The 12,101-nt window shown below is 39.9% G+C and overlaps 1 protein-coding gene and 1 pseudogene across 9 annotated transcripts in view; both read left to right on the top strand.

Moving 5' to 3' along the window:
- Usp37 (ubiquitin specific peptidase 37) overlaps window positions 1–12,101 on the top strand; it is a 91,184-nt gene that overhangs the window by 67,484 nt on the left and 11,599 nt on the right. For all 9 annotated transcript variants that reach the window (XM_048459010.3, XM_048459008.3, XM_048459013.3 and 6 more), the window contains 4 exons: window positions 658–799; window positions 2,505–2,730; window positions 3,822–3,988; window positions 5,464–5,524. In XM_048459010.3, the coding sequence (XP_048314967.2) occupies window positions 658–799; window positions 2,505–2,730; window positions 3,822–3,988; window positions 5,464–5,524 (596 nt within the window). The remainder of the gene's footprint in view (window positions 1–657; window positions 800–2,504; window positions 2,731–3,821; window positions 3,989–5,463; window positions 5,525–12,101) is intronic.
- LOC146896166 (large ribosomal subunit protein uL10 pseudogene) lies at window positions 5,538–12,098 on the top strand (annotated as a pseudogene).

Raw genomic sequence — 12,101 nt, 5'->3', positions numbered from 1 at the left:
TATTGAAAATACATCATGTCCTATTACTGTGTTGGGATTTAGAACTGCCTTCTCAGATTTTTTTTTTTCCCCTTAATTTGGAATGTCCCTTCTGGAAGGTAGAGAGGTTGCCAGAAGTCTGACCTCGAAATAATAAAACAAGTGGATTGTTGCTATCAGTTTTAAAGTGCATAGAATTTTAAAGGTCAAAAATTAGCCCTTATTTACTTTTGTCAAAAATAGTGATTTGTAGCCGGAAATGGTAATGCATGCCTTTAATCCCAGCACTTTAATCTCTGTGAGTTCGAGGACAGCCAGGGCTATGTAGAAAGACTCTGTCTCCAAAAAAACACCACCATCACCACCACAAACTGATTAATTGCTTGCTATACCTTCATGGACTCAATAGAGTAATTGCTTTATAAAGACAGAAACAAACTACATTTTGAATTAGTCATTTAAAAAAAGGCACAAAGTTTACTGGTAATAAACAATAGCTAAGTATTTTCAAACCATGACTTTTTAGGAGGTCATTAAAAGTAATGCTTAAGTATACTTCTTTTGATACATATATTCCCTCTGTTAAATAATTTCCCATAATGGAAAAACTTTTTGGTGTTTATACATCAAAAATAAGCAAATTAAATAGACTTTATTTATGTATATATATAATTACAGGAAATTCACCTTCAAATCCAAAAGCTCCTTCACTTCATGCCTTGATTCTGACAGTGAGGATGAACTGAAACGCTCTGTGGCCCTCAGCCAGAGGCTTTGTGATATGTCAGGCAATGAACAGCAGCAGGAAGATGTGGAAAAAGTAAGTAATGGTTCATCAGAATATCTGACAATATTCTGTTTAGTTTAGCTATCCAAACAAATGCCTCAGCAAATTAAAGAAATTCACAACATAGATCTCAAAATTAATGTCTCTGTTTGAGACACTGGTTTTAGAGAGTGCTTTTTCTAGATAAACAAAGAAAAAACAAAACCCAACAGTCTTGTCTGAGCAGAATGGTATAGGTTTATTGTCCCAGCACAAAGAAGACTGAGGCAGAATTCTAGGTTCAAGGCCAGCCTGGTCTACATGGCAAGACACTGTCTCCAAAAAAAGCAGTTTGTTTTAAAAACAAGTGAATGCTACTGGGGATTTGGCCTAGTGATGAAGTACTTGACTAGCATGTGTGAGGTTCTGGCTTCAATTCCTAGTTCCTCATGCAAGGGTGGATGACACCAGGACTACTTACACATTCTAAGTTTCTTCTCTTTGATTATAGGATAGCTATTGTTTATAGGAGGAAATCATAGTAAGTATTTTATATCAACAGAGCAACTGGGTAATTTCATTTGTTAAATACAGTGATGAAGACACAACTGCATCTATTACAATCCTCAATAATTAATACTTCAAAAAAAGTAAGCTTTTCCAGGTGTTTGCATCATTCTATAGAGCTATAGCAGTTACTTGTGTTCTGAGTTGTCCCATCTTACAGTAAAGCTGAAGGAAGTTTGTGGTTGCTTCCCGTAAATATGAAAATAAAGTCGGAAATTCTCCTAGAATAAAAGTTACTCAGAAAATATATCTTTATTTACAGAATCTTGTGTGACCTTTATTTTTCTCATTTAAGACTAGACAACATTGCTAGATGATGTATGCCTTTAATCCCAGTACTCAGGAGACAGAATCTGGTGGATGTCTGTGAATCTGGTCACATGGTAACCTAGTTCCAGGCCCAGGAAAGTCCACTATACTAAGTTCCAGGCAAGTCAGGGCTGTATAATTGTACTCTGCCTCAATTTAAAAAAAAAAAAAAAAGACTAGCCAGCATTTAAAATTGAATATGAACAAAATGTTTATAGTATACTTGATATATATCTGAACCAAAATTCTTAAGACTTATTATCTCTGACTAATCTTTTTTTTTTTTTTAAAGACAGAATCTCATGTTATAGCCTAGGCTAGCCTAGAACTTACAGCAGTTTTCTTGCCTCTGCCTACTAACTACTAGGGTTACAAGCATGCACTATCATGCCCATTGACTTACTGTTTTAAGTAATGTACTTTAGCAGTGTTTATCTTCCAAATTTTTATAGAGGGTATGCTTTGCACCTGTCATAATCAAGAAACACTGTTCGGCTTGGAGTTGTGGCTCAGTTGGTAAAATGCTTGCCTAGCATGCAAAATCTGTGAATGTGAGCTCCAGCACAAAATAAACCAGGTGTGGTAACACACAAATTTAATTCCACATTCATATTTTTTAATTGTGTGGGGGAAGTGGGGATTTGCTCTTGAAAGCCAGAGAGAACCAGGCTTGGGAACTGAGAACAGAACTTGATCCGCTGCAAGAGTATTATGTGCTCCTGACTGCTGAGCCATCTTCCAACCTCCAAATTCCCACTTTAAACTCTGGGGTATATTAAATATAGTGTTCAACATTAGCTGTATTAATTGACATCCATATTGGTAGACATTAGCTATATTAATAGATACTTTGGCTTCTTGTAAAAGCAGTTCTCTTCTTCAGGATTCAAAATTGGAGAACTCAGGATTTGACAGAATGAGTGAGGAAGAGGTGCTGGCAGCTGTGTTAGAGATAAGTAGGAGAGAAGCTTTGCCCGTGCTCTGCCGTGAAGATGATGATAAGCCAACCAGCAGCCCCGACACTGGATTTGCAGAAGATGATGTTCAAGAAATGCCTGAAAATCCAGATGCTATGGAGGCTGAGAAACCCAAAACCATCGCTGAGCCAGGTCGGTTTCATCAAGATAAGTGTCTGTTATACAAAATGTTGTTCTAGAGCCTTTATTGATATGTGTCTTCTAAATAGTGCAAGCCCTCAGGTTTATAAATGGAAGTCATAGCAGAATGTCACAAGATTGTTTTCTAGATTTGTAGAGTCAGAGCCTCTTGACTTATTTTACATGCAAGTAAAATAATAATTAGTTCATCCTCAATTTAGCAAGAAACCAAAATCTGATGAGGTTCTTATGAGGTCTTTATCCCTCTTAGTTATGTATCCCCTGTTGTTATTAGTCACTGTTTAATAAATATCACTTGTTCATATTAATCCTTTGTTTTCAGAACTATTACTGTGGATCAGTGCTTCTAAGTCAGGGTCTTTCTCCCCTGCCCTGAAATATTGTACATTTTTGGTTGTCAGAAGTAGAGAGAAGTGGGGTTAAGGATTTAGCTCAGTGGCAGCAAACACAAGACTCTGTGTTTGCTCAGCTGGAAAGGGGTGGGGACGACAAAAACTAAGGTAACAAGTAGAAAGAGCTACAGACTTCTGGCATCAGCACTCCCATATCCATAATTGAGAGGGATCTTTAATTCCTGTCAGGTGACTCAGTTAAAGCTCTCCTATCCCTGGTAGAGTCTGGGGATCCTGCTAAAATTCACAGCATACACCCCTCTCCATTTTCCCCTTCCCAAAGGCCTTACTTGTATCCCAGTCAAATTATTAGTGGAGCTGAATCTGAGAAATTCCAGTATAGATGTGAAAAGATGAATGTTTGGTCCCCAAAGGTTGTAAGCAAGGGCTGGGAGTATTCCTTGTTTAGTAACAGGCATGCCTACCATGCACAAAGCCCTGAGTTTGATCCCCAGCACCTCATAAAACCAAGCATAATGGTGCATACCAGTAATTCACACAAGGAGTTGGAAGTGGAAGGTCAGGGTCAAGGTCATCCTCAGCTACTTATCAAGTTCTAGGCCTTAGACCCTAAAGTGTTAGGCAAGAGCAGGGCAAATTACTCTCTCAACAGTACGTGTCACTAGAGTTCACCAAAATTCAGGTGTTTTGGTTTTTTTTTTCCCCCAAAATAATATTCTGCTTCTTTAGATCCTGCTAGTTTTTCTGAGATAACGAAAGACTGTGACGAGAATAAAGAAAACAAAACTCCAGAAGGCTCTCAGGGAGAAGTTGATTGGCTCCAGCAGTATGACATGGAGCGTGAAAGAGAAGAGCAGGAACTGCAGCAAGCACTGGCTCAGAGCCTTCAAGAACAAGTAAGACACTCTGTTACTGCTTTCTCTGTTCTTCTCAAACAGCAAGTCAGTTACTAATGTGTTAAGCATGTATTGTGTGTCGGGCATTGCTCCTGAGTATTTATGTGCAGTTAGTTATTGAGGGGGAAAAGGAAAAACTGTTTGGGCTTGCTTTAGACTTGAATGAACAGTTAAACTAGTAGATTTTTTATTATTAAAATGTTATTAGTCATGCTATATGCTGTAGTTGATTGCATTTTAAAGCAAAATGACATGTTAAAGGTTGTTCCATGTTAGCTTTATTCTGCAAGGTGTCAGCACATCCCTCAGCATGATTTTATGAGATATATCAAGGCAGTATACTTGCTTGGTTATTTTCTTACAATATATCTTTTATATATTATTTGATAACAAATTTCTCAGAAATATCCAAAATCTATCAGCTCATTATATATAGCAAGTCTGTACACAAGTGTTTGTTGTAGTACTGGGGACCAGACATAACATTGACTACTCTAGGTTATATCCCTAGTTCTCAATTTTTACTTTAAAGATTTACTTTATTTTATGTGAGTGCACATTTTGTCTGCGTGTATATGTGAACCATGTGACTGTCTAATGCCCACAGAGGCCAGAAAGCATCAGGTTCTCTGTGATTGGAAATTACAGATAGTTGTGAGCCAACATGTGGGTGCTGGGAATTGAAGCTGTGTCTCTGCAAGAGCAGAAAGTGCTCTTAACTTTCTAAGCCACTGAGCCATCCCTCTGAATCCCCAATTTTTACTTTTGTTTGTTTGTTTTTTGGTTGGTTTGGTTGAGACAGGGTTTCTCTGTTTAACAGCCCAGGCTGTCCTAGATCTCACTGTGTAGACCAGGCTGGCCTTGAACCCACAGAGATCCACCTGCCTCTGCCTCTGCCTCCCAGGTGCTGAGATTAAAGGCGGGTGCCACCACTGTCAGGCTCGATTTTTACTTCTTTATATTAGTTGATTTGACCTGTTGTATCGTCTAAGATACTTGACTTATACAGTTAAACTAGTAGATTTTTTATTATTAAAATATTATTGGTCATGCTATATGCTGTAGTTGATTGCACGTTAAAGCAAAATGGTTTCATGGTTGTCTGATATAAGATAATCCAAATCATGCTAATGAAAATTTCATGAGACTGGAAATGTAGATCACCAGTAAAGCACTTGCATGGCATTATGCACGGTCTTCGGTTCCATCCCTCGCAATGAAAAACAAACAAAAGTTATTAAGACTCCTTAGAATGAATTCTTGGGTTTGGTTTGGTTTGGTTTTTTAAGAGGCCAGTTTTGAAAAAGAAACAAGCTTCCACTCCACCTTCCTTCCTCATAGGTTGTAGTTCAAATCTCTGTAAAGCTAGAGAAAGCATGGTAAGCAAATGCTCCCAGAGACTTTTGTTTTCCCTTAATCAGTTGTGTCTAAGGAGTACCCCTTTAAATACGTTAGTTTCATTCTTTTCTCTTTAGGAGGCTTGGGAACAGAAAGAGGATGATGACCTCAAAAGGGCTACCGAGTTAAGTCTTCAAGGTATGGAGATTATTTTAATTACGTTTTTAAATGGAAAAGTATATTAATACATAGAAGACATTTTAACTGTATTGATTTTAGACAAAATCTCATTTCGCCTAAGCTTTGGAACTCTCTCCATAGCCAAGGATGGCATTGAACTCCTCCTGAGCCTCTGCCTTCTGAATGGTGAGGTTACAGGTATACACTAACTGGTTTATGCAATGTGGGGATCACATGTGAGGCCTTATGTGTGCTAAACACTCAGTCAACTGAGCTATATATCCCTAGCCCTAAAGTGTTTTAGTTTCTTTGTTTCTTTGTTTTAATATAGTAATAAATATGAACACTTCCCAGGTATAGAGAAAGAATCTTGGAAGTTACATATGTATCTCTTTTCTCTCTCTCAGAGAAAATCGCTGTTGTAATACTTCCTTTAGCTTTATTTTTGTATATTTACATTATACAATATATATTATTACATGTCATATATTAATATGCATATGATATATTGTATATAATAAAATACAGTTATATATTATACTATGTTTCTATTATACTAATATGAAATGAGTGTGTGTGTGTGTATTTTTATAACTGGGGCTCAAGAGATAACTCAGTGATTAAGAGAAACAGTTGCTCTTCAGAGATCCCAGGTTTGATTCCCAGCACCCATATAATATCTTACAACCATCTGTTACTCCAGTTCCACAGGAAATAATGCCCCTTCTCACCTCCATGGGACCAGGCATGCACATAGTATACATAAACACATGCAGGCAAAATACCCATATAACAAGTAAAAAAAAAGTATATACGTATTTTTAAGTTATTTTATTATTGTCTGTATCAGAATAATTTTTAATCTAAAAACAGCAACACAAAATACTTAAAGATTTATAGTGCCATTTCTAAGATTTCTACAAAAATAGATGGCTTCAATTTTCCAGTTGATTTTCCAACTGCTCATTCTCAGGAAGTCAGTTGGCAGAGCCAGGAATGAGGACACAGTAGCAGAAGATTCACACACGGGGGTGGAGGGACAAACAAGAATAGTTCCGTGAGTAAGAACAACTTGGTGCATAAGCATAAGTTTGAATCCCTGCACCAAGTTAAATAAAAACATCCAGGCCTTCTCACACAAGTGCTTGTGATCCTAGTACCATGGGGTGGGGAGGAGAGATGCAAACTGGACTGACTGGAGCTTGCTGCCCTGCCACCCTACTTCGAGTTGGTGAGGGAGATCTACCTCACGGGAATAGGTGCAGAATGACAGAGTCGGATACATACACAAATCATACAGCAGAATTAATATGTGAGCCAAGTACTGGACATTCACGGAGATTTGACTAGCTCTTCAGCTATATTTCTAAAATGCCTTTGGTTTTCCTCCTGTCCTTAGAAATAGAACACTTGGGTAGTATGAAGTGAGTGTTCTGGCTGATCTGAAAAGCAGAATCCAGAAGAGAGAGTAAAAATTTTGCCAACACTATAGTTAGGATAAAGGCATAGACAATAAGCTAGGTTTCTCAGGCATTCTCTCTTCAGGACAAGCTGGGTATGGGTATCCACACCTATAATCCCAGCCCTTGGGAGATGGAGCCAGGAAGATCCAAAACGGGGGTTAATCATCGGTTCCATAGATAATTTGAGACTAGTCTGACCTATATGAGAACCTGTCTCAAGAAAATAAAAATAACTCTCGCCAGGTGTCCTCGTTAGAGTGACATCATCTTTAAACTCTGCGTGGCAATCCCTGACTCACCGCCGTGATGCCCAGGGAAGACAGGGGACCTGAAAGTCCAACTACTTCCTTTAGATCATCCAACTTTTGGATAATTATCCAAAATGCTTCATTGTGGGAGCAGACAGTGTGGGCTCCAAGCAGATGCGGCAGATCCGCATGTCCATGCGAGGGAAGGCTGTGGTGCTGATGGGCAAGAACACCATGATGCGGAAGGCCATCTGGGGGCACCCAGAGAACAACCCAGCTCTGGAGAAACTGCTGCCTCATATCCGGGGGAATGTGGGCTTTGTGTTCACCAAGGAGAACCTCACTGAGATTAGGGACATGTTGCTGGCCAATAAGGTGCCAGCTGGTGCCATCACCCCATGCGAGGTTACTGTCCCAAAACACTGGTCTGTGGCCCGAGAAGACCTTTTTTTCCCAGGCTTTAGGCATCACCACTAAAATCTCCAGGGGCACCCTTGAAATTCTGAGTGATGTGCAGCTGATAAAAACTGGAGACAAAGTGGGAGCCAGTGAAGCCACGCTGCTGAACATGAACATCTCCCCCTTCTCCTTTGGGCTAATCATCCAGCAGGTGTTTGACAATGGCAGCTTTTACAACCCAGAAGTGCTTGACATCACAGAGCAGGCTCTGCTCTCTCGCTTCCTAGAGGATGTCCGGAATGTTGCCAGTGTTTGTCTGAAGATTGGTTACCCGACTGTTGCCCCAATGCCACACTCTATCATCAATGGGTCCAAGCGGGTTCTGGCTCTGTCAGTGGAGACTGAGTACACCTTCCCACTTGCTGAAAAGGTCAAAGCCTTCTTGGCTGATCCATCTGCATTTGTGGCTACTGCCACCGCTGCTGCTGCTGCTGCTGCTGCTGCTGCTGCTGCTGCTGCTGCTGCTGCTGCTGCTGCAACAGCAGCCCCAGTGAAGACTAAAGGAAGAGTCAGGGGAATCAGATGAAGATATGGGATTTGGTTTCTTTGACTAACCCTCTCAAAGCAACCAATTCAGACAACTTAATCCAAGAAACATGGAAATAAAAACTTGTTTCTGTTAAAAAAGAAAAGAAAAGAAAAGAAAGATAATACATTGGTGGCAGTGATGGCTCTCTCAGGTTACATTATCACAATCTGGACTGCCTGCCTTCTAACCATGTACAGATTCTGTGAGATCTCCCAGCTACCACCTTCTTCCTAAAAGTCTCCCTATCTTTATTTTCTTTTTTTTATTTATATATTATGTATACAATATTCTGTCTGTGTGGATGTCTGCAGGCCTGAAGAGGGCACCAGACCTCATTACAGATGGTTGTGAGCCACCATGTGGTTGCCGGGAATGGAACTCAGGACCTTTGGAAGAGCAGGCAATGCTCTTAACCACTGAGCCATCTCTCTAGCCCCCTCCCTATCTGTTTTCTTTATTGAGATAAGGTATCATATAGCATGACCAACCTTAAATTCTTAACCCTCCTGCCTCCCCGTCCCAAATGCTGGAATTACAGGCAAGTAGCACCGTGGCCTACTCTCTTTTCTGTCTTTGAACCTTTTGTTATCCAGGAGCTGGGCTAGCCCATTCCTCACCTCTTCTACGTCTGGGTATTTTCATCATTTCCTGTGCTGTCAGGAAGCTCTCCAGCCTCGTGTAACTCCAAACTTCTGAGTTTTTGTTTCTGTCATGTCTGTTTGACTGTCAAGAGATGTTTTGTGCTCTTTTATGCCTTATTTTCACTTGTTTCACAGAAGTACTATCTGAACTGTGAGGCCATACATACAGTTAATTGGCTTGATGGTTTCTCTCCTGAGTAGACTTGTTTGCTTTAGATTGGTATCTGATGTGTTTGGTCTGCATAGTCCTTGTTAAAAGCTTGTTCATATACTAATTATTACTGTTCATAATGAAAACAAGGGAGCTAAAGTGATGATTGGAACCTGTAAGTATATGAATAGGTCAAATTTAAACCAACTTTAAGTCTCACTCTAAATCAGACTAGCCTTGAGCTCACAGTTATCAACTTGCATCACTATCCCAAATGCTGGAATTACAGGTGTGAACCACTGCTGCAACTTTGAGTGCTCATGAGTGTTAAAGTTCCTGAAGAATTTCAAATCTCTTACCTTTGTTCTAAAGAGTTCCAAGAGTCTTAAATATAGTAACAGCTGGAGGTGTGAGTCACTTACATCATTCAGTTCACAAACTAGCATCTGTCATGAATGACCTCATCCATGCTTCACATCCCTTAAACTAGAGACTGTTTAGTCTCTTCAAAGAATAGAGGTCTAAAATTCTGTCACTGTTTAGTTGGGCTAAATGGTATGTTTTCTTTTTCCATTTTTTTTCCATTCTTGGGTGTTCCTGTCTTAAATATCTTTCAGCTATGATTTTTTAATTTGTCATAAACAAAGAACTATTTAGAGATAGCATCCCATTATATAGCCCTGACTGGCCTGAAACTGTAGGAACAGTTTGACCTTGAACTCACAAAGTTCTGTCTGCTTCTGCCTCCTGAGTGCTGAGGTTAGATGCCTGCCAGGTTTGCTCTCTTTTGTGGGGGATAAGTAAACTTGGGTTATCTATATAATTATGTATTATTTTTTTCGGTTCATTATTTCTTATGGTTAGATACCTTCAAGTGTGTATGAAAGTTTTGCTTATATATGTGTGTGTATGTGCATGTATGTACGCACACTATGTGTGTACCTGTGGAGGTCAGAAAAACTAGAATTATTGACTATTGTGAGTTGCCATGTAGGTGCTGGAAACTGAACCTGGGTCCTCTGCAAGTGCTCTTGAAGATTGGGCCATCTCTCCAGTCCCAAGATACCTTTAAAGAAAACTCTTGCTTGCTATACAAACTTGAGAACCTGAGTTTAATCTCCAGCACCCACCTAAAAAGCAAGGTGTGGTGATACATGCTTGTTTTGTTTAATATGATATTCTTAGTAATTCTTTGATAATTTTATGCATTCATACAATGTATCTTATTCATATTCCAACCCTCCTCTTTATTCTTCTCAGATCTACCATGTCCCTACAGCACCCACCCCAACTTCATATTTTTCTATATAACCAATCAAGTCCAAATGTCTACCCTTATATTACTGAGTGTAAGATCATTCGCTAGAATATGATCAACATACCAGAGACCATACTTTTAAAGAAAATTGACTCTCCCTCCCCAAGAAGCGATAAACTTTTCATAAATCCTCTTTTAGGAGTGGTGCCTCATAAGCCCCTTCCCCTTGTGATAGTTACTTTTCTGTGGTTGTGATAAAATACCATCACCAAAGCAACTTATAAAAGAAAACATTTAGTTTGGCTGAGTGTAGCTAGAGGCCGCTTGTTTGTTTTCCAATCACCCAGACCCGAAATAATCACACAGAAACTATATTAATTGCAACACTGCTTGGCCAATGACTAGCATATTCCTAGCTAGCTCTTACATCTTAAATTAGTCCATTTCTATTAATCTGTGCATCGCCACATGGTTGTAGCCTATCTGTCCGGCATCAGGATGTCTATCTCTTAAAGCAACTACATGACTTCTCTTTTTTATTCCACCTACTCTCTCCTCCTCTGTCTTCTTGGAATCTCTGCCTTGCCCTGTTTTGCGCTGCAATAGGCCCAAATCAACTTATTAACCAGTGATATTCACAGCATACAGAGGGAAATCCCACATCAGCTGAGCATTATGGAGTGTTGGTATCCATGGTGGTGGAGCAAAGACATGACAGCAGGACCAGTTGAAAGCTCACATCTTGATCCACAAACATGAGGCAGAGAGCAAGCAATACACTGAGAATGGCACCTCAAAACCAAGTTCTAGTGACACAATCCTCCAACAAGGCCACACCTCCTAATCCTTCCCATACAGTTTCACCAACTAGGGACCAAGTATTTAAACACATGAGCCTGTGTATGGCTGTCCATTCTCATTTAAACCACCACATCACTCCATGCTAAATTGTTGATTGTCTTAATCTTGGGCAAACAATCATAGCTATGGTGAATTCCTAAGTAGAGCAGCCTGACATGTCCAAAGATAACTATTTCACTCCAGTCTTCCTGACCTTTGACTCTTAGGCTTTCCATCCTTTTTCTGTGGTGGTCCCTGAGCCTTGGGAGCAGGTGGTATGTTATCAATGTCCAATTTGTGGCTGAACACTCCACAGACTCTTTGAGTGGTTGTTAGTTTCTATGTTAACCACTGTCTACTGCACACAGAAAGTTCTCTGATGAGGACTGATAGCTACACTAACTAAAGAGCATACAAATTTAGAGGACAGTTTGATACTATGTCCATTTAGCAAAATAATAGTAGTAAGTTTACCCCATGGGCAGATAAGCTCCCCAACCATTGGTTCTTGGTCAGATTTATGGTACCTAGTGTGAGTTTCCTAGGTCTTAAACCAGTTAAAAAGCAGATGCCACCTTACCATTCATGCCACTATTGCACCCATTGGCATGGCTTGCCATGTCAGTTGTTACTATAGTTTCAGTTCACAGCTGGGTAAAACTGTTGGCGCCTGTTTTTTCCCTCAGCAGCCTCTGGTAAGCTAGGTAAAGTATACTTGTAATCACAGCGCCAGGGAGGTACAGTCTCACCAGAGCCTGTGAGAGACCTAGTCTTAAAAATCCAGGTAGAGGGGTTGGAGGAATGGCTAAATGGTTAAGGACACTGCTATTCTTCCAGAAGACCCAGGTTCAATTACCAGTACGCACATGGCAGTTTACAACCATGTGTAACTCTAATTCCAGGCTATCCGTCACCTTCTTGTGTCTGAGGGCACTAGGCATGCATGTGGTGCACAGAAAATACATAGAGACAAAATATCCATGCATATAAAAGCTATTTTTTTTTT

Source organism: Myodes glareolus, chromosome 1 (genome assembly GCF_982192425.1).
Source record: "Myodes glareolus chromosome 1, mMyoGla1.1, whole genome shotgun sequence".
NCBI lineage: Eukaryota > Metazoa > Chordata > Mammalia > Rodentia > Cricetidae > Myodes > Myodes glareolus.
Note: the sequence above shows the minus strand (reverse complement) of the source record. Positions and strands in the feature narration are given on the sequence as shown.